Source organism: Phaethon aethereus, assembly GCF_964289735.1.
Source record: "Phaethon aethereus genome assembly, chromosome: 2".
Lineage (NCBI taxonomy): Eukaryota > Metazoa > Chordata > Aves > Phaethontiformes > Phaethontidae > Phaethon > Phaethon aethereus.
Window position 1 is genome coordinate 61908507 of NC_138582.1, and position 23276 is coordinate 61931782.

A 23276-nucleotide genomic window follows, 5' to 3' on the forward strand; every position below is an offset into this window, starting at 1 on the left:
GAAAAAAAAAATTAGTAGAATCCAAAGCAAAAGGGTTTTTTTAAACATCCAGCTTGCTTGAGGAGGTTCTTTCCAGTATTTAGAGATTTTTTAGAAGGTTTATGAGATCTCACCTTTTTTAATAAGATAATTCCTTCTTGAGTCTCATTGTTAGTAATGATGCCAAAAACATCTGAGCTATCTCCTTCAATGAAATAGTTCATGGCTGCATTCTCCCCTATGTCGCTGTCTTCTGCGAAGACTTTGCCTACAATAGTGCCCACGGGAGCCTCTTCAGAGATGCTCATATAGTAGAGTCCTAAAGAAACAAATGCTGTCACAGTTTAGTGATCTGCCATGGTTAATAGCTGCTGTAGCTATGATGGCCTGAGGCTCTTGGAAAGTTAGGGAAAAGCCCCCAGCTTTTATTAGAGCAATGGGTCTGATCCAGCAATAGATAGATCTTGGGGGCAAGGGATGACAATCTTTCCACTCCTGAGTCCTCCTCTCTCAGCCTCATGTCCTGGTTTCAGGACTAAGAGAATGGTATCTGTGTGTATATATTAAAAGAGAGGAAGAGTAATGATGAATAATTGGAATGTCCTGAAATGTATAGGACCTGGGCATGATGTAAATGGCATGGAATAAAGGGTGGATACTGCCCTGGTTTCAGCTGGGGTGGAGTTAATTTTCTTCACAGAAGCTGGTGTGAGGCTGTGTTTTGGATTTGGGATGAGAAAATTTTGATAACATACTGATGTTTTCAGCTGTTGCTAAGCAGTCAAAGAGTGTCTGTCTTTTCATGCTGGCCTGCCAGCGAGCAGGCTGGGGGTGCACGGGTGCTGGGAGGGGACACAGCCAGGACAGCTGACCCAGGCTGACCAAAGGGGATATTCCATACCATATGGCATCATGCTCGCTATATAAGGTTGGGACAAAGAAGAAGGAGAGGAAGAGAGGACATTCAGAGTGATGGCGTCTGTCTTCCCAAGAAACCATTACGCGTAATGGAGCCCAGTTTCCCTGGAGATGGCTGAACCCCTGCCTGGCCATGGGAAGCAGTGAATGGATTCCTTGTTTTGCTCTGCTTGCGTGCATGGCTTTTGCTTTACCTATTAAACATTCTTAATCTCAAACCATGAGTTTCCTGACTTTTACTCTTCCAGTTATCTCCCCCATCCCGCCGTGGGGGAGTGAGCGAGTGGCTGCGTGGTGCTTAGTTGCTGGCTGGGGTTAAAACATGGCACCTCACTTTAGCAGTAAATAAAGAGCTAAGGAGAACCAATAGAGTGAAAAAACAGGTGGGCAGCACTTCACAACTGCATTTCACTAGTTCTTTGTGACAGCCCAGCTAGCAGCTCCCATGTTTGCTAGAAACTCTCTGGAGAGAGGAGGTCATATCCTTTGCCAAAAAGTTTACAGTATCTGTCAGCAAAGAATGAGAAGAGGAGAGAAAAAAAGAAAATGAGTGAAAATGGTACTAAATATCCTGTTGCCCAAATTTAATCTTAGGTAGAGCAAACTATAAAGCCGTTCAGTAAGTCATTTGTCTCCAAAGCCTAGCAATAAAAACAGCAGGCCTGAGGTCTTCAGTAGTGATAGGTTTTCTTTTCCTCTTTGCTTTTGAACTTTTGTGTGGGATTTCTTTAAATTTTGTTTTTATTTAAATCTGTATGCTGAAGTCAAAGCACAGACCTGTTCTGAAAAGATCTACCAATGAACTTAACAGTGCTCCTGTAGATCTAAATTTCCTCACGATTTCAACTCTTGTATGTAACCTATACTTACGCTGTTGAAATTTGGGTGGATTGTCATTGATGTCAGAGAGGTTGATGGTAACAGTGGCTGTTGCTGAAAATGCCCCTGCTTGCCCAACCATATCTTTGGCTTGGATGATGACTAAATACTGATCTTTTGTTTCTCTATCCATTTGGGAAGCCATTCTGATGACCCCTGAAAATGAAAAGTCTAATATAATAGCATATAATATATGATTGTCCCATTTTTTTTCCCCAACATCTGACTGTATAGTATGGGTATAAAATACATCACTGGACACAGTTATGAATTTACATTCTAGACTGTACAGCAGAACTGTCCTAATACTGGGAATTAATATTCATGGCAACATCTATGCTGTAGGACATGAATTCTGCATACCTAGAGTTCTGGGGAGCAGAACAGACCATATATCTCATCTACCATATATACCCATCTTTCTTCTCCATAAATCAGGATTTTGGATGGATTTCATATATTTGTGGTTTCTCCAACATAGATAAAGGAATGTCAGATAATGAGTCATAGAGCTGTTAACCCTGAAGTATTCCTAGGTCCATTTGTTGGATGGGGTATTCAGAATCCAACTCTTTTGTTTAGCAAGATAATTTGCTAAATAAATTTTTAATTCTCCAGAGAAAAAGAATTTCACCTTCTTATGAGAAAGAAATAATTTATTTTTTTTAGATCTAGGAACTATGCAAAGATATACAAGTGTTGGGTGGTATCAGCTGATTTTTGTGTTGAAATGAAGAATGACATTTTTGCTTGCATCCAGTTTATGTTAGTTTATGAATGTTTTCAAGTTACAAGATCATTTGTAGTACCTGTCTTTGGCTCCACAGAGAAATAAGGCTGTCCCTGAATGAGACTGTAAAGCAGACGGGCACTATTCCCATAAGAAGGATCATCACCATCTGTAGCTGTTACCTGTGTAACTGAAGTACCTCAAGGAAAAAATAAAAGATTATGTTTACTTTCTTCTTGTATAAATTATCTCATAATTACAAAATATAAACTCCATAAAAAGCATTTAACATACCAGTTATATTAGCAAACAGTCCTGAAAATTTACAGGAGAAAATGGCACCTTCTAAAATTTATCATTAAAAAGGGAAAATATTACCTCAGCAACTATTCTTGTTGCATTCAGATTTTCAATTAAAATAAAAATAACGTATGACTTTTCAACACTATATTTATGTTGCTTAAAATGCTATATATCTTATATATTTTTCCCTAATTTCTGGTATGTGAATGGAATACAGCAAATTGTTTCTCCTCCCCCTGTATATTCTTCAAAGTATTTTATGGAAGCTTCCCATGGGAATAAGAAAACACGGCCACTTTATCACCCTTAAACCTGCTGGTGATAAAGAAATTAATTGTTAGCTAGTATAGCAGCCAATAAGTGTAACAAGGTTCTGATAACATTTTTTATCCTTGAGTCTTTAATGAGCCTGTTCCAGTGCAAGAATGATGGCAGAATCCCCAGTGCAAAAACACTGCAGAATCAATCTGCAGAGCTTGATTTCATCTCTGGCTGGAAGCTGGTTATATCCTAGATGCAAGGTTGACAGAAATCTCATGGCACCATCAGTGATGACTGTCGTTTAAAAGAAAATATTCACAGTAACAAAATTTTGTAAAATAATCACTATTTTTGTGGTTTTTCCTCACACAGGTTCTTCATAAGCATACAAATATCACTTCTCATGAGGAACAGCAAGAAATCAAGCTACTTTCTAAACCTTTCTGGCATACACTCACATGGTTGCACCTGCTTACTAATATAGCTATAATTATGCTGGAGGAGAAAAAAGAAATGATGGAGTGCAAGAAGTTAGACTAGAAACACCTTTTTTATGACAAAGTCAAAGTTGGTACTTATTCCCAATAAAAGAAATATATTAATTTGTGAGTTTTCTAGCAGTTCAATAGTTTTATGTTTAAACACAAATGAAGAAGACTTTCTTAGATAAATATATGCTGAATGAAATATTCTAATTATTTAAAGAAAAATTTTTGCATTTTCTCTCGTTTTATTCAGCAGAACTGGAAGTGATTCTGTAATGCATGTTATCTTTTCCTAGAGTGGAGGTACACTAAAATGTTATTAATTGCCACCAACTTTTGGGAGCTATATGTCCTTCAAAACATACCTACAATACCAAACTTCTGACATTTAGGTATGTATTATGTGTGGATATAGATGTATACGTATATATACATACTGCTCCTTATTGTTCTGGAGAAATGTTAAAATAAAATGGTAGATTAATATCTAATTGGGGCACATATATACTTCAGTATTCTTTAATAAGTCTGAAGGGTAAAGGAAATCTTCAGCTACACAACTGTTAACTTCACATCAACTGTGGTGACAAAACTGTGCTAGATAATACAGAAAATTCATCCTCTAAGACAATTTAGCATGACTAGAATGCAGTAGTTTTAAAATAAAAATAGAGTGTTAGTTGGGAAAGGATCAAGAACTAGGAATATTCCAGTAGATACAGACTGCTATAAATGCAATTTTCTACCAAATAAACCCAAGTGCCCACAACTATGTTTAGAAATGGACTTGTTTACAACACCATGTTTAATAAGTCAGGAATAAAATCCAGCATACATTGGACTGCAAAGTTATCATTACAGCTTTTGTGCATCTCACTCATTTAAAGGTAGATTTATTTTCTGCACAGTTTCTAACCATTAGAAAGAAATGTTAAATCTAAACCAGCATTTGCTGCTTCTCTGAGCCCCAGCCTACTTTTCTGCTTGCTTGTTGACTCTTCCAGAGTATAGCAGAAGGCAGAAGCATAGAATTTGCCCAGCTGGGCTTAGTGAGATGCAGCTGGTGGATATAATGGAAAGGTGAGCAGGCAAGGGGCATCTGGTAAGAGTGAGCTGATCTGGGGGGAAGTAACAACAGATCTCCTGCACTCTCAGGAGGAAGACCATTTCTAAACTCAGGTGGCAGAAGACCGTGTAAAGAGAGGACTATGGTTTCTCAGATTTTTTAGGACAAAGATTTAATGATCATTACATGAACCTCTACATTAATTATGGATTATGTAGTAAGCAGAAGGAAAATGTTATCCGGGGTTTAGAATACTTTTTCAGGTTTTAATTTTTCAATGCCATGAAGTCTGTATTTCTTTATACATTTAACCTGCAGGAAAAAACCTGAGCCATTTGCTGAACGGAATCACGTTGTATTTGAGTGATAGAAATTACAATGTTAATAATATGTACTCAAAAACTCCAAAGAGCCATTTTTTGTAACTCCACAGTTGGGAGAAGAATAATTGATCATGTACAAATAATATTTTTTTAAAACAATCAATTAACACAGAACCATCCCCACAAACAAACAAAGATAAAAACCCCAAACCCCACGTCTTGACATTGCAGCCATGACATGATACAATTGACAATTGTACTATGACATATTTTCACAACACATAGGTGAAAATGGATATCATGCCAGGGACAAATTAACTGAATATGGCTGTGGGCTTTCAAACATGTATTTTTGAATATTGGAGTCTGTGTGATGTTGATATAAAGTTTAGCCCCAGGCCTGTGTTTTATGTACACAGTAATGTCTTAAGCTGGATAGTAAACATGCTTACACGTTTTCTGCTTTCTATTAGCTATAGAGTATTTAAGGCAAACTACATTTTGCTGATTCCTATGTAAGATTTTTCTTTGTATTTCTGTGGTCTTGGTTTTACCCTTCTTGGGAAAAACGTAGTGCCATCTATATATTACAGCCCATTAGGTAAGCTATAGGGCCTTCATATGGCACATAGTTATTCATTTTTCTGAGTAGAACTTGAAATCTACAAAAACATTAAGTAGTGATATATTATTGCATCTGACTCAACCATTCCATCAGATATACTGCATTTATACAAGTTTAACAGCTATATGGAAGACACGTAATGTAAAATTGTACCAAATGCCCAAGGGAAAAAATACAGTTTTTTGTTCTCAGAAGACAGTCCATTAGCTGACATGTTTTTCATTTATTGTGACACTTGCATATAAAGTCCTAATAAAATTCAGTACTGGAGATAAAAGAGAGCTAAGAATGAAGTAAAATGTATTCTAATTTGTTGGCACATTAGTATATATATTGATATTTGTACCTAACTTTAGGCAAAATTATCTGTGCCTGTTTTCTGGTTTTCTGTGGTTCTCTGAGGCAAGTGGCCGGCTGTAAATTGTTCTCTCCTTTCTTTCTTAGTTCCACACAACATGTTCATTAACAGTAAACTGCTTTCCCAAGTCTTGACCACACTTGCTGAGTGTATTTTCTGTGAGGAAATCACTAGGAGATCCCAGGTCTAGTTGAATTGCTGCTAAAGAGCTCTGAAACAGAGCAAAGGCCAAGTCTCTCTATTGCGCTGTATCTTTTAAACTAATTCTGGTCTACATCCCTTATTATGCAAGAGAATATTCTATTTCGCTGGGAGAAAAACACTGATATAATGAACAATTATGGCATCAATGCTGTAAATTTTAGTTGTTTCTATCTACTGGGAGGTTAGAAATTTCCTTGTAAGGTTTAATGCTTTAGGATGCACACTGAAACAGGTTTCATCTCAGAAGTGCAGTCCCTACCCTTTGAGAAGCAGGGTAAGTGAGCCCAGAGAAGTCCTCATGGTGTGTGACTCAGCTGTTTCATGTGTTGGAGCCGACCACCATTAAGTTATATACTATTATATACTACACCACTTACATTCTGTATGCCAGATGTACACATTAGTATGCCAGTAGTGTAGTAGTGTCTACATGGAAGAAGTAGGTGAAAGAATGTTCTCTGAAGTAGCTATGGTACTAGTGCTGGAAAGACCAGACCTAGAAGAAGCAATATAGAAAATATTTAAAGATCCATAGGATTGACTTAGATTTACATATCATAAAATGGATGATTGAAAATCTGTGGGTTTACTATTTCAGGCTGTCTGTGTCTAAAGGAGGAGGCAAGCAGTGATCTTGTTTTATTTTTCACCCATTCTGATAAATGAGAGGTGAAGTTACTTCTAATGTTTAGTTGGGTTTTTTTTTTCATTTCATATATTTCTACATTTTACTGGAATCTTTTTTTTTATAATTTTATAAGAATTAAGATTTTTGCAGTTTTATTAATCTTTTGCAGAAGTTATATGATATTTTAGGAATTTACATATATAATGGATGACACAGGAGACTGGATAAAGACTGATAAGCTTTTCATTTTCAGGTAGTCAGTTTATAGCCACCTCAAGTCAATATAGATTTAAATTTCTCTGTCAACTGCTTGTTGACGGTTTCAAGTGAGAAATAGAGGTATACAGGGAAAGATTACTAGTGTTGCTTTTGACCATAAGTACCGCCCTACCTAATTTTTTTCTTTTTTTTCTGGATATCCATCACTAAGACAGGAGCTCATCATTAAGACAAGGCGATAAAATAGAAGAAATCCGTAAGTAAATTCATTATATACTTCTGTAAATAGTTACAGGTCTGTGTGAGTATAAATCAAGCCATACTAAATTATCAGCTATTTTAAAGCCATTTTCATAAAAGATCAAGTGCCTCATAAAGAATGCTTTACCACAGAGAAATAAAAAAGACAAAGAAAAAAGGGCATTGTCAAAGTCCTAAAACTGTGTAATGTTAGATAAAAATACTCAGATAACTCTAGACAATGAACTATGCCCGTTATTACTGTGAGCACATAAAAAAATGCAAAAGCCCTTGACAGGGCACCTGTCTTCTTGTTTCCAAACTTGAGTGAATGAGCAAGATGCAATGGCTCAAACTACCCCCTGAACAAACACCAAATTATGTTTGAAAAAGTTATTTGACCAAGAGCCCAGATGCAGAAATCTTGACACAAATAAATCTGTCTGTATGGAAGAAGGTGGCAGTGAAGAAATCATCACACCCCCAAAAGTGAAGGTAGACCTGGTAGAAGGTCATACAAGCAGGGTGACTAGGAAATAAGTTGATTAAATGGATGTCTTTTGTAGCTATTGCTGATAAGCGATGGTGAGCTGCTTCCCAGCAGAAATTAGGATACTAATCCCATGAGCTGTTTCCCGGCAGAAATTAGGATATTAACCCCACTTTTTATTAAACCCCAGGCGTGAATATCTTTTTCTTGCAACTGTTATCCAGGATGGCAGAAGATGACAAAGTTTACAGCTCCTTGTGAAAGCTTCACTGAATCCACTCTAAAAGTTGAACTGGTAACGTGGAATGAAACATAGTTTTTATTATCTTTTATGATCACTGATGCTATTAAGTTAATGACCTCATTAATTCATACAGTTTTAAGTAGCATAATATTTGAATTTCTTTTCAATATTGTTTGTAATAGAAATAACAAAAAGAGATAGGATTAGGAGTTTAAAAGATTACCGGGATTGTTTCTGTAACATTTAAAGAATGTTATTTTCCTTTCATTTTGAAGATAATTATTTGGAGACAGCAGTATTTATAACACGATTGTTTATGACAGCTGCATTCACGCTTTGTTTTTTTTAAAGGATTTAAATGTATGTTTATAGACATTATGTATGCATATGTGTATGTACATATGCATATGTATACATACACCTATATTTTTCAGATGTTAACTTTGCTTTGTATTTGTTGTATTAAGTTTCCAGATATGTGACAGATCCTACTACGAGCCTGTTTGATCGTGTGGAAGTGGGAAAGAAGAGGTGCAGGGGTTAAGTTGATCCTCTTGACAGGAAAATTACAATTCATGTGCTTAGGAAATCAGAAGACAGTCCTTCACTGCACAGTCCAAACACACAAAAGCTGACTGATGGGAAAGAGGCTTGGCAGTGCAAATAGGTAGGTATCATACATAGTGTGAGGATGGTCATCACATCAGCCCCACATCAACTTCATCGCATTCCTGTTCTGAAACCACTACTCATAGGAAGGAAACTATCCCTGTATTTGGGGGGAGAAATCGTGAGTGCCTGTGATGTGAATGTGATTCTTTTCCAGTTACAGTACAATATTATTTATACTACACAGGGTATAATAAAGACATATTGTTTAATTATTAAGCAGAATCAGAGTGGACTGAAGGATGCTGTTGAGTGCTTTTCAGTTCAACCAAGCTTATATTTATGTCAAAATAGTCAGCTGAGGTCACAGGACTTTAAAGTTTACATGCATACTACTTTTCTTTCAGATTGGTAGAAGCTTGAAGAGCTGAGAGGTTGTAACAATAATCATACACTGAACAATTTTCTGGAGACTAGGGTTCTATACTGATTTAAAACAGTGGTGAAATCTATCTTTGCAGTGTCAATTAGCTATAGTACTCTACCTATTTCAAACTGTAATGTTACATTTTTAAACAAGTACCAATTTCAAGGATGAATCAGTTATGGGAAAGACAACTCTCAATAGTCAATCTAAGCATATATCCAGATTCTGTAAAAGGACTTGGATACATGTAGGTACCTAAATATTTAAAGGCAAGGATGTTAAGTAGAGGTGTGCACAACCTTCAATTTAAGGATATACTTTTGCAAATTAACAAGCTTGTAAAATAGTTTCCTTCCTTCCCACTGAAAGACAGTCTATAAAGTATGCTATTAAGTTTTTATATCAACACATCTATCTAGGAAAAAATCACAGCATGTCATACCTTCAGGTGACATCTCTGGAACAGTGGCCACATAAGGTCCATCCAAGAACTGTGGTTCATGATCATTGACATCTCGAACCTTGATAATAAATTCTGATTCAGGTTCAACAGGAAGCTGGGTATTCCCATTAATTGCTTGTGCTCTTAGAGTGTAGAAGGATTTCTTTTCTCGATCCAGCTTTTGTGTCACGTAAATTTTGCCGTTATTTTCATCAATGATAAAAATGCTTCCAGCTCCCTCCCCTGTCAAAATGTATTTTAGGTTGCCATCTTGCTTGTCTAAATCTGATTTCAACTGCAAATACAAAACAGAAAAATAAGCCACATTTTGGGAGGAATAAAGTTTTGGAATATTTACTTTAGGCTTGCTTTGTTTTCATTCTACAGACAACCTTGTCACTAGTGAGCCATCTTGAATGTTAACATTTAAAAGAGGGTATGTCGTATTTTCAGCCAGTCATGGCTCATTTTTAAAGTATTTGATGTAACAGACATATAAATGCATGATAAATCTGAAAAAAGGTGCTTGAGCCACTTTGAAGTAAAGGGGTTGAATGTAAGTACCTACTTCAGATCATTGCTTTATCAGCTCCCATAGACTTCAGCTGAAAACAATGGAAAGGTCTTTAAACATTATCTAAATTGTTTATTATTATGAATGACAAGTGTACTTTGTATGTTTTATATATTTTTTGTACTCAACAATACTAAGTGTAAATATGAGAGACAATGCTGTTCTACTTCTGTTGAAATATTAAAGAGATGAAAAGCCATTCTGTGATATAAATCTGTATTATTTATTCTGAAACAAATTGATAGACATTTTCTGTTTCCTTCCAGGATGATCTGCATCCTCTGTCATCTTGCTAAGATGAACTTTATGATGATGAATCCTCTGATGAAGGTGAGCCCTGGAGACCATTTTGGTCCAGTGCATTTGTTCATGCCAGCAAAATAGTTCTGTTAATGTTAACAATATGTAACAGTAGTTTCTTAATAGCAATAATTTAATTCCTTAACATGTCAAGCATCCACATTTGAATTTTATGCGAACAACAATTTCTATTGTATCATTAGTTCTCTAATTTTTTCTTTATTTTTGGGGGGTTTAGAACAAAAGATGTCAAAATCTCTAAGAGCGTGGATAAGCATTGAAAAATCCAATGTAAAAAAGAAAAGTTTTATTCAACCTGCTTCTCCTACAAAGCAGCAGGTTTTAAATGTAAATAATATTTTTACCTGTTGAATTCAATAATCTCACTGTTTTGCTTCATGTTTATTGACCCTACAGCTCAGTGTAAGATGAGGCCACAGAGTGGGAAAGAAGTAACTATGGGGTGTAAAAGGCATATTTCCCTACTGGATCTGCTCAACATATTTTGTAATAGCTTCTGAAGTTGCAAAAATGATTTTAATTTTCTTTGGAACAATGCCCATGCCTTTTGAAGATTTTCATAGTACATAATTGTTTGCATGCATCAAATGCACAGGTTATTCAGAATGTGACTGGGACACTGCTCTGAGATACGAGGAACAGTTTTGAGTTCCTGCTCTGAGTTCTGTCAGAGTATTTAGACCTTAAATTATATATAGTTAATTCTCCTTGCCAGTACAAGAGAGAGAAATTTCAAGGCTAGGGAGTTTAAAGCCATTTAAAATATGAACAACTTACTTTTAAACTCAAATGTTGTCAACATACATAGTTGTGTGCAAAACATGGGGCAGGTTCACCCCTTTATGAGTGGTCTGGTTGAACTCATTTTAACATCATTCAAATTTGGCATTTGGCAAAGGAGCAGCACAGATTCTTTTTGATCTATAACTATTGGTTTCCTTGTCATGAACCCCAGGGCATGGGAAAGGTGATGAATATCTAGATCTTTAATGTAAGATGGGATTCAGATGTGATCACAGAGTGCATCTAACCCTTAGAGACTAGAAGCATGCCTTGGACTGGCTGTTTAGACATAACCTGTGTTGAATCACTTCACTCAGAATCATTTATCCCCAATGATATCCCCCCCTTCCAACCCAAAGATTCTAAGATTATATTACTCTGCTATAGACTGTTCAGTGGATGAGGAATTCATTGAATGGTCACATCCAGAAGGTAGTGGTCAATGGCTCAATGTCCGGATGCAGATCAGTGAGGAGTGGTGTCCCTCAGGGGTCCGTACTGGGACCAGTACTCTTTAATATCTTCATCAGTGACACAGACAGTGGGATTGAGTGCAGCCTCAGCAAGTTTGCAGACGACACCTAGCTGAGTGGTGCGATTGACACACCTCAGGGACAGGGTGCCATCCAGAAGGACCTGGACAAGCTCAAGGAATGGGCCTGCGTGAACCTCTTGAGGTTCAAGAAGGCCAAGTGCAGGGTGTTGCACCTGTGTCAGGCAAACCCCAGTATTCAGGCTGGGGGATGAAGGGATTGAAAACAGCCCTGCTGAGAAGGACTTGGCGGTACTGGTGGATGAAAAGCTGGACATGGGCCAGCAATGTGCGCTCACAGCCCACAAGGCCAGCTGTGTCCTGGGCTGCATCCAAAGCAGTGTGGCCAGCAGTCTAAGGGAGGTGATTCTGCCTCTCTGCTCCACTCTGGCGAGGCCCCATCTGGAGTCCTGCGTCCAGCCCTGGAGCCCTCAGTACAGGAAAGACATGGACCTGTTGGAGCAGGTCCAGAGGAGGACCACAAAATAGTTAATGGTTTTAAACTAAAAGAGAGTAGATTTAGATCTAAGGAAGAATTTTTTGCACAATGAGAGTGGTGAAACACTAGCACAGGTTGCCCGGAGAGGTTTCCATCCCTGGAAACATTCAAGATCAGGTCGGACGGGGCTCTGAACAACCTGATCTAGTTGAAGATGCCCCTGCTTATTGCAGGGGGTTGAACTAGATGACCTTTGAAGGTGCTTTCCAGCCCAAATATTCTATGTGTCTATAATTCTATGATTACAGATTACACTTGCTGAGAAGGCATACTGATGGTTCTCAGCTTACCTGTTTTATTAAGCTGTAAATGAGAAGTAGAACAAAGAATTTATGTACTTGCCTTTATACATCTGTCATTGCAGTGCTGATGGACACATTTCTTTTTCTTAAATATCATAATGGAAAAGGATTCATGAGTCTATGTTAAATGAAATTTGAAGACTGAGCTCTGAATCTGACTGAGAAAAGAAGTTGATATGGAATAGTGACTTAAAAACAAAGACTGTCTACCTTTGTATTTTCATTGATGCAGTTTTCTTCAGGGCCTTATTTACTAAAAATTCACGTGTTGATCATAGGCTGTCACTGCATTTACTGAAAGCAGAGCATATTTTACTCAATAAAAAGACACAAGTAAATATGTCTGACCAGGCAATGGTTAGTCTGCAATAAATTACCCATAATCTTCAATGAGATTTCCCTATAGTTTACCTGTGAGAAACAGAAAGGAAAGATTATGAAGTTTTTCTAAAACTGTATGAAAATACATTGCATTTATGAAGTTTCTTTTACAGGAAACTGTTTTCCAGTTGTGGGAAAAGTAATAATAATTAAAAAATGAGTATGTCTACACTTGTTCTTTTAGAAATGAGACATCACACTTCCATAGTAGTTACTTTGAAGGGGCTGTGAAAAAGTAATTAATGAATTTTGAGCACTTCACCCTTTGGGCCCAATTAAATTTTAGAGCTAGTTAATTAGTAGTTAAATTTATTTTCGTTCATTCATCTAGAGAGTGCCTTAAAGAAAAGAAAACTAAATCTCAAGATTACATTTACTTCTAGCACACAAAAATAAATAATAATATATAATAATAATCATCATCAGAGAGAGAAGAAAGATAGATAAAGTCTCATTAAGACAATTATCTTAAAGCACATTTTTAAAGAAGAGTGAAAAATAATTGCTCGTTGTGCTAAACCTACGTTAATCTAATGAACCATAGAGATTCCTGTAGTTTTCTCAGTGGTAAAAGGATTTAGTATTAATCTGCTTCATTAAAAATTAATGAGGGGTAAATCAGCTGCTACTTAGTGTAATAGAAAATCATGCTAAATACTGTTTGTAAACTACACTGCAGTATGGCTGCTTTGATGCAGTGCCAAAAATAGCACAAGCACATTGCCAGATGTTGATAAATGAGTCTTTAACTTTCATTCAGAAGAGAGAAAGGAACTTTTCAGCTTGATACCTTTGTCTGCTGTGTATGGAACTAGTTTTAGTAACAAAGTGAATGTGGAGTTTCTTTGACAGCAGACCTAGGTGAGAGAAAGTCCTTGGTACTGCCATGACCTCCAGCTCTTATTATTCTGTGACCTTAAGTCAGGTCACAGGAAAGAAGAGATGTTGCGCTGCCTAATTACAGCTCCCTGAGCTCTTCTTTCTACTTTTCTTGATATTTCCAGTTCACTCGAGAAGCTTGATCTTCCAAGACAAGGAAGTAAGTTGATAATCGGCACATTAAGTCTAACCTTGTACGGTCCTTGAATCATTACTTATCATACCTGTCCAACATACACAGGCACCATTGATGTCTGTTCCTCAGTTGCAAAAAGTGGCTCCCACACCCAGCCACGTTTCACTCTTCGAACTGGTGTGGAAGACTGATGTGTGTTTTCAGTGCTGCAGTTCTCCATGCTCATAGAGCAAGGCCAAAGTTGAACCAGTATCAGCACGAGAGATAGCAATATGGAGCAATTCATGCTGAACCCTTTTTTCAATCACTTTTCATCTGTGGAAGAGGAGAAAAAAAGAAAAAACTTTGACAAAGTGTCACTTTTGTCTTTCCACTTTTACATATTGATTCTGTGCTAATAGAAGAGCTGATTTGCAGTGTTAAAACATCCTCCGCTCCCTAAAACGAAAGAGCTGAAATAAAGTCTGTTTGTGATTAAAATAGGGATTCTTTTAGAGACTCCAGCATGAAAGTCAAGTGTTCAACTTTTCTTTATGAACACCCTATACAGGGACTTTCTATGCAAAAAAGGAAAATCATCCTTCAATTAATTCATCTTCCAAATTAAGCTGGGTAATTGTATTGTGCAGCTTAGGAATAATTTGATTGGAATAATTGTATGTTTCTGCTTAGACAGGGCTCATTTTGAGCTACAGTCACAGAACTGCCTGAAGGGTGAACATGTAGCCTTAGTGGCCCTGATGACTGACAGCTGAAACAGAGCAGTGCAGATATTTTTTTTTAACCTCTTCTTTCCCTCTTTCCCAACTCAGCAAAATGCCTGAAAAAATGCTGAAGGTGGTAGGGTACCATGAAGAAGCAGCAAAAATGTGCAACCTTCTCCTTTCTGGTCAATATATATTGTCTTAAATGATTTTACCACCGCTGACATTCTTGTCTTCAATTAAACAAAAGGCAAATGCATCTTGAAAGCTCTAGGTTTCTGCAGCTAGTTTCATTGGCACAAAGTATTCTTTCAGAAAATGAAGGCTTTGCACAAACTACATGCTATTATTGAATTTTTAGTGATTTTTAGTACAACAAATAAAAGTCTGAATTTTAAATGAAGTACAATGCTCAGTTAAGAATAGCCATCTTCTATGAGGCAAAAAAGAAAATTTTTAAAATCTTTACCACACACATTTCAAGTCTTAAAACCTTACTTGGTTCTGGCATTAGCCATTCTTTTCAAGGCTTGAAGCATGGCATTTCCTATGCATAAGCAGTCTGGTTTATGAATTTATCACATACAAGTCAGTTTGTATAACACACTGGAAAAAATATTTGGCTGCATCTACTTTAGGCCAGAAAAATCCATGAGCCTTTAACTTGTCAAGCATAAAAAATGAATTTATGTATTTTAAGATCATGGTTTAAATAATAATGTTCTAAATACTCAAAATTATGCAAAAGAAAATGCCATAATTGCTTAAAATGACAGACAGGTCATATAGACAACTATTTCTTTCCTTCCAGAAATTTTACATGATGTTGAACAATATTATTTTAAAATGTAATCTGTGTGTGTATATATATTTATTGAGAAAAAGATAAAGGAATTCTAATAGTAGAGCATATAGAATTGTAGGTGTTAAAATGTGGGTTCCAATTTCTTAACATTTTCTGGTTTTCAACTGTAAAGCTGTAACTGTGCAAGATGAGACTTGAATGGAAGGAATGTGTCTTGGGTACTCTCTCATTTCAGTGTTCTGTGGAAAATTGCTTCTTTATAAAGCTTCAAGAATAATATTTGTAACATGGAAGACAAAAAGGGTCTCTTTGTACTATGGGTGTATTTAACGCTAAGCAGTTACTTGCACAGAAACTAATCCTCAGAAAGAACATTCATTTTACTGCAGTACATAGCAAAGGACAGACAACTCAATTAAAACTGAATAGTCAAAGACACCTATCTGAGGAATCATAAAGAAAATTATTTCAATCACTATTTAAATGAGGAGACAGGTTTTCAGTCTAGGCCATAGCAAATGTTTCTGGCTATCCATTAGCTGATGTTTTAGCCACTTGTTCTGACCACCTTGTTCAACAAAGTGTTTCAGGCCTGTGGGGCAGTATTTCATGCAGAGGGAATGCCACACAGACACTCACTATCAAACTCATCTGACAGACACCGTGTATATGCATCAACATAGTGAGGGTACAGAATATGGCTATACTGGTTACTGTTGGCCACCTTTTATCAATGCACTCAGCAGTTAACCATCAGCAATGAACAGCTTAAAGAGAATAATTAATGGTTTTGGTCTGTTTCAGTGTCCCGTCTTTACCAATTGATGTTAATAGCCTATGATATATGGATTTAAGCATCACATATCCCACAAATTGTGGGAATAAACATTTTTAAATTTTGACATGTTGTACAATGTTATGTGTATAAAAATACTTTAACTTGAAAATACAGAGAGTAGGCAAATTACTGTAAAAAAGCATAAGGCTATGTAATGGAATTGAGTGTTATATGTATTTCTGGTTTTCTCTTCCCTGCTATATCAGGCATACTCAATTTACCTTTACTTTCAGGACCTTTCAAAGCATATTTGCTTCCAGCATCTTTCTACTCATTTGGCATTGAGACACTGCCTCCAGCCTCTGGCCAGCACATGTTGCCATTCTTTATATATCCAATTGTTCCCTTGTGAAACAATCACCTTCTTTCTGTTCCACAGACTGTAACTCACTCTCAGAAGTACCTCTTGTCAAATATCCAGAAGGTGATTTCTTATTCCCTACGCTATTTCTAGTCTTTCCTTAGAAAAACTAAATTTCAGTGTTACCTACTTAAAGGAAAAAAGTGTTCACAGTATTTAAGGTGATTCTGTGCTCAGACTGGTGCCTATCTCAATGACTAGTATTGTCTCGTTATTCCTTTGTACTTCTCTGTCTTTTCCTGTACATCAGCTGTCTCTTGTTTTGCAGTCAATTTGTAAGGTCGTTGTAAATGAAATGACCTTGTACTCTGTGTTATAATATGTAGCAGAAAGGAGGATTATTAGAAGCACAGAGCTTTTAGGTGCTGTAGCAATATGCACAAGTAGATACATTTTTAATAGAATAATCTCTTATTGAAAAAAAAGACAAATATATTTCCAGAGATGAGCAAATGAGCTATCACTAATAATTTCCCAGGGGAATGAGAGAAATGGGGATCACTGTTCTGCTCCTCTCCTATTCTTCAGGAAGTACAACTCCACTCTCTCTCACTTGCATTGGATTGCAATAATAAAGACTGATACTTTGAACAGAATAATAAGAATATCAATTGCAGTTGTAATAAGCAGGCTACAACATTTAAAGTAGTTATCTTCCTTTTATACCCAAGGAAAATCATGAGTTCCCTGTAGGCTAGGAACAGATTTACCTTCTTGGCACAAAGTTGCAGAGTCCTTTGTTAGGTTTATTCTAGAACCATCACGAAGTGACATCCTCTCTCCCCTTGAAACTGGATATTAGTTTTAGGTGTGCTGGTAGTCTGACTTGGTTCTGATTTCCCTTTGTTTTAATAATAGTAATTTATTTTAAATTATGACAATGTCATTATATCACAAAACACCTGTTACTGCCTAGCATTGCAAGAATAACAATAGGAAGAACAAGAGGTTTAACAAATACAGACTCTGGGATATGATGATGTTATATATTTGTTGGTGGAAAAAATAAAAGACTAAGGGCAGACAAAAGAACAGCCTTCTAAAGCATTAAAACCCCCCCAAAAAACAGATTGCGGTGAAAGTAAGGATAAATTCTGTTCCAGTTCTGTTAGCTGAAGAATAAGGAAAAAACAGCTTAATTTTGTAATAAACCCCCCATAACCTGATGTAAGTAAAACTTTTTAATTAAGATGTAGCAAAACACTGGAACATGTTAACAAGGCACATGGTAGATTCTCCTTAACTAGAGACATTAGGACCATCTTAAATATGTGCTTGATCCTACTTCACAACAGGACTTTGAAAGAGTGACTCCTGAGAAAAAAAAAGCTCTCTGTCCTTGAAAGTACTGAGCAGAACCAAAAATGCCAGACTGAAAGACATACCTTTTGAGGAATTTGGTGTTGTCTTCGTTAGCTTTAATAATACTAAGCAAACAACAAAGTGGAAAAAATAATGCAAACCAATCTAACTCATTAACATGCAGCTTCTGAAGCACATTTCTTATCACAGGCAGAGGCCTAACATGATGTTGTTTCAGTTTCAAGTTCTGTTTTGTGCATTGATGTTATGATTATAGTGAAAGTTGTCTCCCTTGTATGTTTCTATCTTTAATTTTCACTTAATAGGGTAAAGAAGAAAGGGCATTTGTAGCTAACACCTACATATGACTGTGTTAGAGAAAGCTTGAATGGATAAAAACCTTCATAGTCTCAACTATACATTTGTTCATTTGTACTGTGTTTACCGGCTATTCATCCTAGTTCATTTAATTTGGCTTATTACTGATAATCCTTGTGTGTTTTAGTGCTGCTACTCATTTTCCTTCTAGAAAAGGCTGTGTATGGACTCATTTTCATTGACCAGTTTGGATTACACACAATATGATAGAAACCTAGGCTATATTCCTTCTAGAATTCCCAAAGAATTAATCATATATGTATCATTAATGCATATACTTTGCAGTCTTTTTTTTTTTTAAATCGGTATGGAACAATGATAAAATCTTCCAGAGTGTGTGAAGTAGTGGACTTAATCCTATTCTTGTAACTTCTCACCATTGCTGAATTTCACATACAGGTAGATAGCAGTTTTTACAGGTTTGCTGTGTTAGAACCTCTTCATTACCATTTTCATTGATTTTTAGCTGTGATTTGATCTATAGCAATCAGTGCCATTTTTTAAAGTAAGGTTTCCATTCTTCATGTATGTTAAGTATTTTATTTGGACACACTAGAAAAAGGCATACTAAACCCCTAAGGAATAAATATAACATATTTAGCTCCAACTATGTTGGATTTGCTTTCTGGTTCCATTGATCACTACCATCATAGATGAACACAGAAGTCACTATTATGACAGTAATGTTTGACTGAGTTGATAAAAAGCAACAATGTGAAGAAAAAAATAAAATTTGTAGGAATTTATTTTGGTATTTGTACTTTATTTTTTACTGACTATCACAGTTGTCATATGTCACACATACATTTATTGATTGATTGATTGAATGATTTTTGTGAACGGGTAAATTTAATACCAGTCCTCCTGTAGCTCAGGTCACCTTTTCTATAATGCCTCTCATCTTATGTTTATCTATCTGCCTGACTTATTTTCTTTATAATTAGTTTAGTGTTTAATATTGCTTCAGTTTTATTGAATATAAATATATTAATTTAGTCTTTTTTGACTTTCTGGTTTTTCACACTTTTTTTTAATAAATTTGGACTGCTACATCTAACAAGTATGCTGAATTTAATTATACTGTGGCTGTCAGAACTAACATCTAAAATGTAATAATGTCTCCAGTCAATTAATTAAAGGTATATCAACAATAGTCTTGTTAGTTTGTTGCATGACTAGCTATTTTAAAAACTACTACTTAATCTTAAGAAGTGTTGTCTTCAATGCATGTCTTGATGTGACACTTGACCAAATTATATTGACTGGTAGTGCATATTAACACAGTATGGCTGCATGTGTCTCTACTAGTCACCCAGCACTTCATTTATGTTATGAATGTGATATACATTTCACTTCATTCTAATTGGTACATTATTTTCCTCATTATGTAAATATGCTCATTTTGTAAATATGTAAATGTGATATACATTTCACTTCATTCTAATTGGTACATTATTTTCCTCATTTTGTAAATATGCTATTGTACCCTTAGGGAAGGCCTTCAAATTATTATATAGAATTTCCAGAGTAATTATTTGTCAGTTATACATGGACAAAATAGGTTTAGAGAAATTAATTTGTTAGTTGATTAGTGCCTTTAAGTCTGTTGGATTTTAATCAGTGTAGAGCTGACTGACTAGAAATCCTGTCATTCCTATTGTTTTATAATGGTTTACTGACTATCTTTCCAGGTAGTATATTAACACATATTATCTGACCCCAGTATTTTACTAGAATATCTGTGACACCGTAGAAAAAAGCCCAGATGCCATTTTCAGATGAAAAACCCTGAATCTTCAAAACATGACAAACAGTATCCAGAAGTCTGTCCACCCTAAAGATTCAAAACATCTTTTACAGTATCAAATTGTGATGTTTATTTCTTCAAATCCTATGCCTCCCATAAAAAACAAGATATGTCACACTGACAAACACACAGAGCTCCAGCAGATTCCCCAGAGGTAATTAAATTTTGGGAATTAAACTCTTTTGGAAGTGTAGCTTTTTCAAATGTTATTAACTGAAGCATAGAAGTTATTTGGTGAATAGTTTCATAGACAAGAGACACAGATATTCCTACTGTATTTTTTTGTAAGAGGGAAAAAGAAAGGAAAAATGAAGTACGAATATCTGTGTCTCTTGCCTAAACACTGGTAAATTAGTTATTATATTTAGTTCTTTTTCATAGATTATTCTGCCATCCAGTTTCAGTCCAGATGCTTCCTAGCTAAAGAAAAATTGAAATGTTTACCTTAGGACTTAACTTTATGAAATATTATGTTAATTTTCTGAAATCATTCAATAGTTTCAGCAATTTAATTCCGCTGAAAAAATCTATTTAGTAAACAGATGCTGAGATGCTGAAAGATTCAGTTATGCCAGTAGTTCTTGTACATTGCAGTATCTACACTAAAAATAGGTAAAAGTTTAGTTTTAATTGTAGTTTTCCTTAAGTATGACTATTATTTATTTTTAAGATAGTTTGCACTATAGAAAATTATGACTAAACCCATTCCTTTTAGCATAAATATTTTGCTGATTAAAGAGACTAACACATGTACACAGTAAAAACAGAAATTCATGCCTTCTGGCATTTGCTTTTTATTGTGGAGAAGTAGCAAATCCAATTACAAGATGTTTGATTCACTGGGCAAATCCTACTGGAACATTTTTAGCTCTGCAGGATACCTCTCAGTACTGAAGAACCACTTGTCAGCATAACGATGTAAAGGACCACATTCTGTGATTCACACTTAAATCTGTTTGCCAAATGATTTTCAGGAAGGTACTTCATGAAATGCTCCAAAACTCTCCTTAGGATTCAGGTTCCTTTTTTTTGTTTTCATTCATAATTATTCTTTGCATACATTAAAACTAATAGCACAATGAATTCACCTTCCCCACAGTTTTTCAGGAGATTTAATTCCTCCGAACATCAAACATCCAAGGGTAAGAAGAAGCTTCAACATTTCAGTTAAACAGATGCTTTTTGCTATAATTTTACTTATTTTTAAACTGTTGGTTTTGGCTTTAGAGTCAAATTTCCACAGAAAATGAGGCAAATCAGAAACACCCTTAAATTAAATCATCCAGTCTTTGTCAATGGGAAACTGGACTGAAATCATATTCAAATGCTTATATTTCAGGAAATTTACCAGGAGTCATTTGTAAAGTAAATATATAATCATAAAAACAAACCCTTTACAAGCAGTTAAAGTAACCATACCTTCACATAAAAAAAAGGAAGGAAAGAAAAAAAAAAGGTAATTTTTAATTTTCATTAATTTACTTTGTGCTCTGTTTATTAATAAAACGCATTAAGGTAAATAAAACAGGGGACAATTACTTTTAATAGTATTAAAAGTTTTCATTATAAGCTAGAAAATTTGCTGTGATACATAATATAGTTTAAATATCCAATTTAAATTAATGCTGTTGGCTAGGATGCTGTTGGCCGCCTTGACCACCTGGGCACACTGCTGGCTCATGTTCAGCCAACTGTCAACCAGCACCCCCAGGTCCCTTTCTGCTGGGCTGCTCTCCAGCCACTCCTCCCCAAGCCTGTAGCGTTGCATGGGGTTGTTGGGCCAAAGTGCAGGACCTGGCACTTGGCCTTATTAAACCTCATACAGTTGACCTCAGCCCACCAATCCAGCCTGTCCAGATCCCGCTGCAGAACCCTCCTACCCTCCAGCAAATCAACACTCCCACCCAACTTGATGTCATCTGCAAACTTACTGAGGGAGCACTCGATCCCCTCATCCAGATCATCAATAAAGGTATTGAACAAGACTGGCCCCAGAACCGAGCCCTGGGGAACACCGCTTGTGACTGGCTGCCAGGTGGATTTAACACCTTTCATCACGACTCTCTGGGCTCAGCTGTCCAGCCAGTTCTTTACCCAGCGAAGAGTAAACCTGTCTAAGCCACGAGCCACCAGTTTCTCCAGGAGAATGGTGTGGAAGACGCTGTCAAAGGCCTTACTAAAGTCCAGGTAGACAACATCCACAGCCTTTCCCTCATTCACTAGGCGGGTCACCTGGTCATAGAAGGAGATCAGGTTGGTCAAGCAGGACCTGCCTTTCATGAACCCATGCTGACTATTCCTATGACATCTCAGAGCATAAATTTTGTCCATTACTTTCATGTTTATCCATAAAATAAAATTCCACTTTCTCCTACCGTTTTGCTACTTGGTACATGCAATATATCTCTTCCTGCAAAATGACGGCGCAAAATACTGTCTCTACTTCCATTATCATTCAATATAAATCAAGGTATCTTGGGACATTCTTATTAATTATAAATTCCTTTTTAAATAAAAATTGATTAATCAGAAAGTCAGGAACACCATTAGAAATTGTGTTGAAACTTGTCTTTCTAAAAGTCATTGTTCAGGTCGTACTGTGTTGTTGGGTGGTTTTTATAATGTGTTCCATATATGTTGGAAACAGCCTTTGAAAAATTCCTAGCTATTATTTGGTTCCTTGAACACCCACACACACTGCTGGTAAAATGCTGCCCTTTTAACACACTTTTTAGCTCAGATTCTTAAATTCTAGTCATTCTTCAAATGTACTACACTATTCTAGAGGGAAAAAGGGAAAAAAAAAAGGCAGTAAGAGCAGTGGAAAATTGGAAAAAAAATTCAAAATGGTTAAAGACTTCAAAGTAATCCCCCAAAATTCGTCTGATATTATTTCAGCTAACTTTTGTAGTTAGTTGATAAGATTACTTCTCTTCTGAATAAAAGGAAGACTCTTGATAGAAGGAAGCCAGACACTAGTTCTCTTTGAAGTCGGTACAATATTTTGCTATTTCTCCATATTTCCTGTTCTGTTTGGTTTTTTTATACTTTTCATTCATTTCATTCCTTTTTAAAACATTTTTTATGTTACCAGAACATGATTCTTCCTCTTCTTAGCCTACACTGAATTCTCCTTTCTCACTGAGAAGCTGAGGCACTGAGGGTCTCCTGCCCACTTTTTTCCCATTCTTCATCTAAAGTGTTTCTTAGAATCATAGAATCATAAAATAGTTTGGGTTGGAAG

The 23276-nt window shown here is 36.1% G+C and overlaps 1 protein-coding gene across 1 annotated transcript in view; it reads right to left on the reverse strand.

The window, feature by feature from the left end:
* The window catches only part of LOC309417490 (cadherin-19-like), a gene marked incomplete at its 5' end in the record, with an annotated part of 41983 nt that extends 27860 nt beyond the window's left edge, over positions 1–14123 (reverse strand). Inside the window, 5 exons of the mRNA XM_082014998.1 lie at positions 114–298; positions 1768–1932; positions 2586–2705; positions 9431–9725; positions 13926–14123. Coding sequence (XP_081871124.1) covers positions 114–298; positions 1768–1932; positions 2586–2705; positions 9431–9725; positions 13926–14123 — 963 coding nt within the window. The remainder of the gene's footprint in view (positions 1–113; positions 299–1767; positions 1933–2585; positions 2706–9430; positions 9726–13925) is intronic.
* Positions 14124–23276: the final 9153 nt, after the last annotated feature.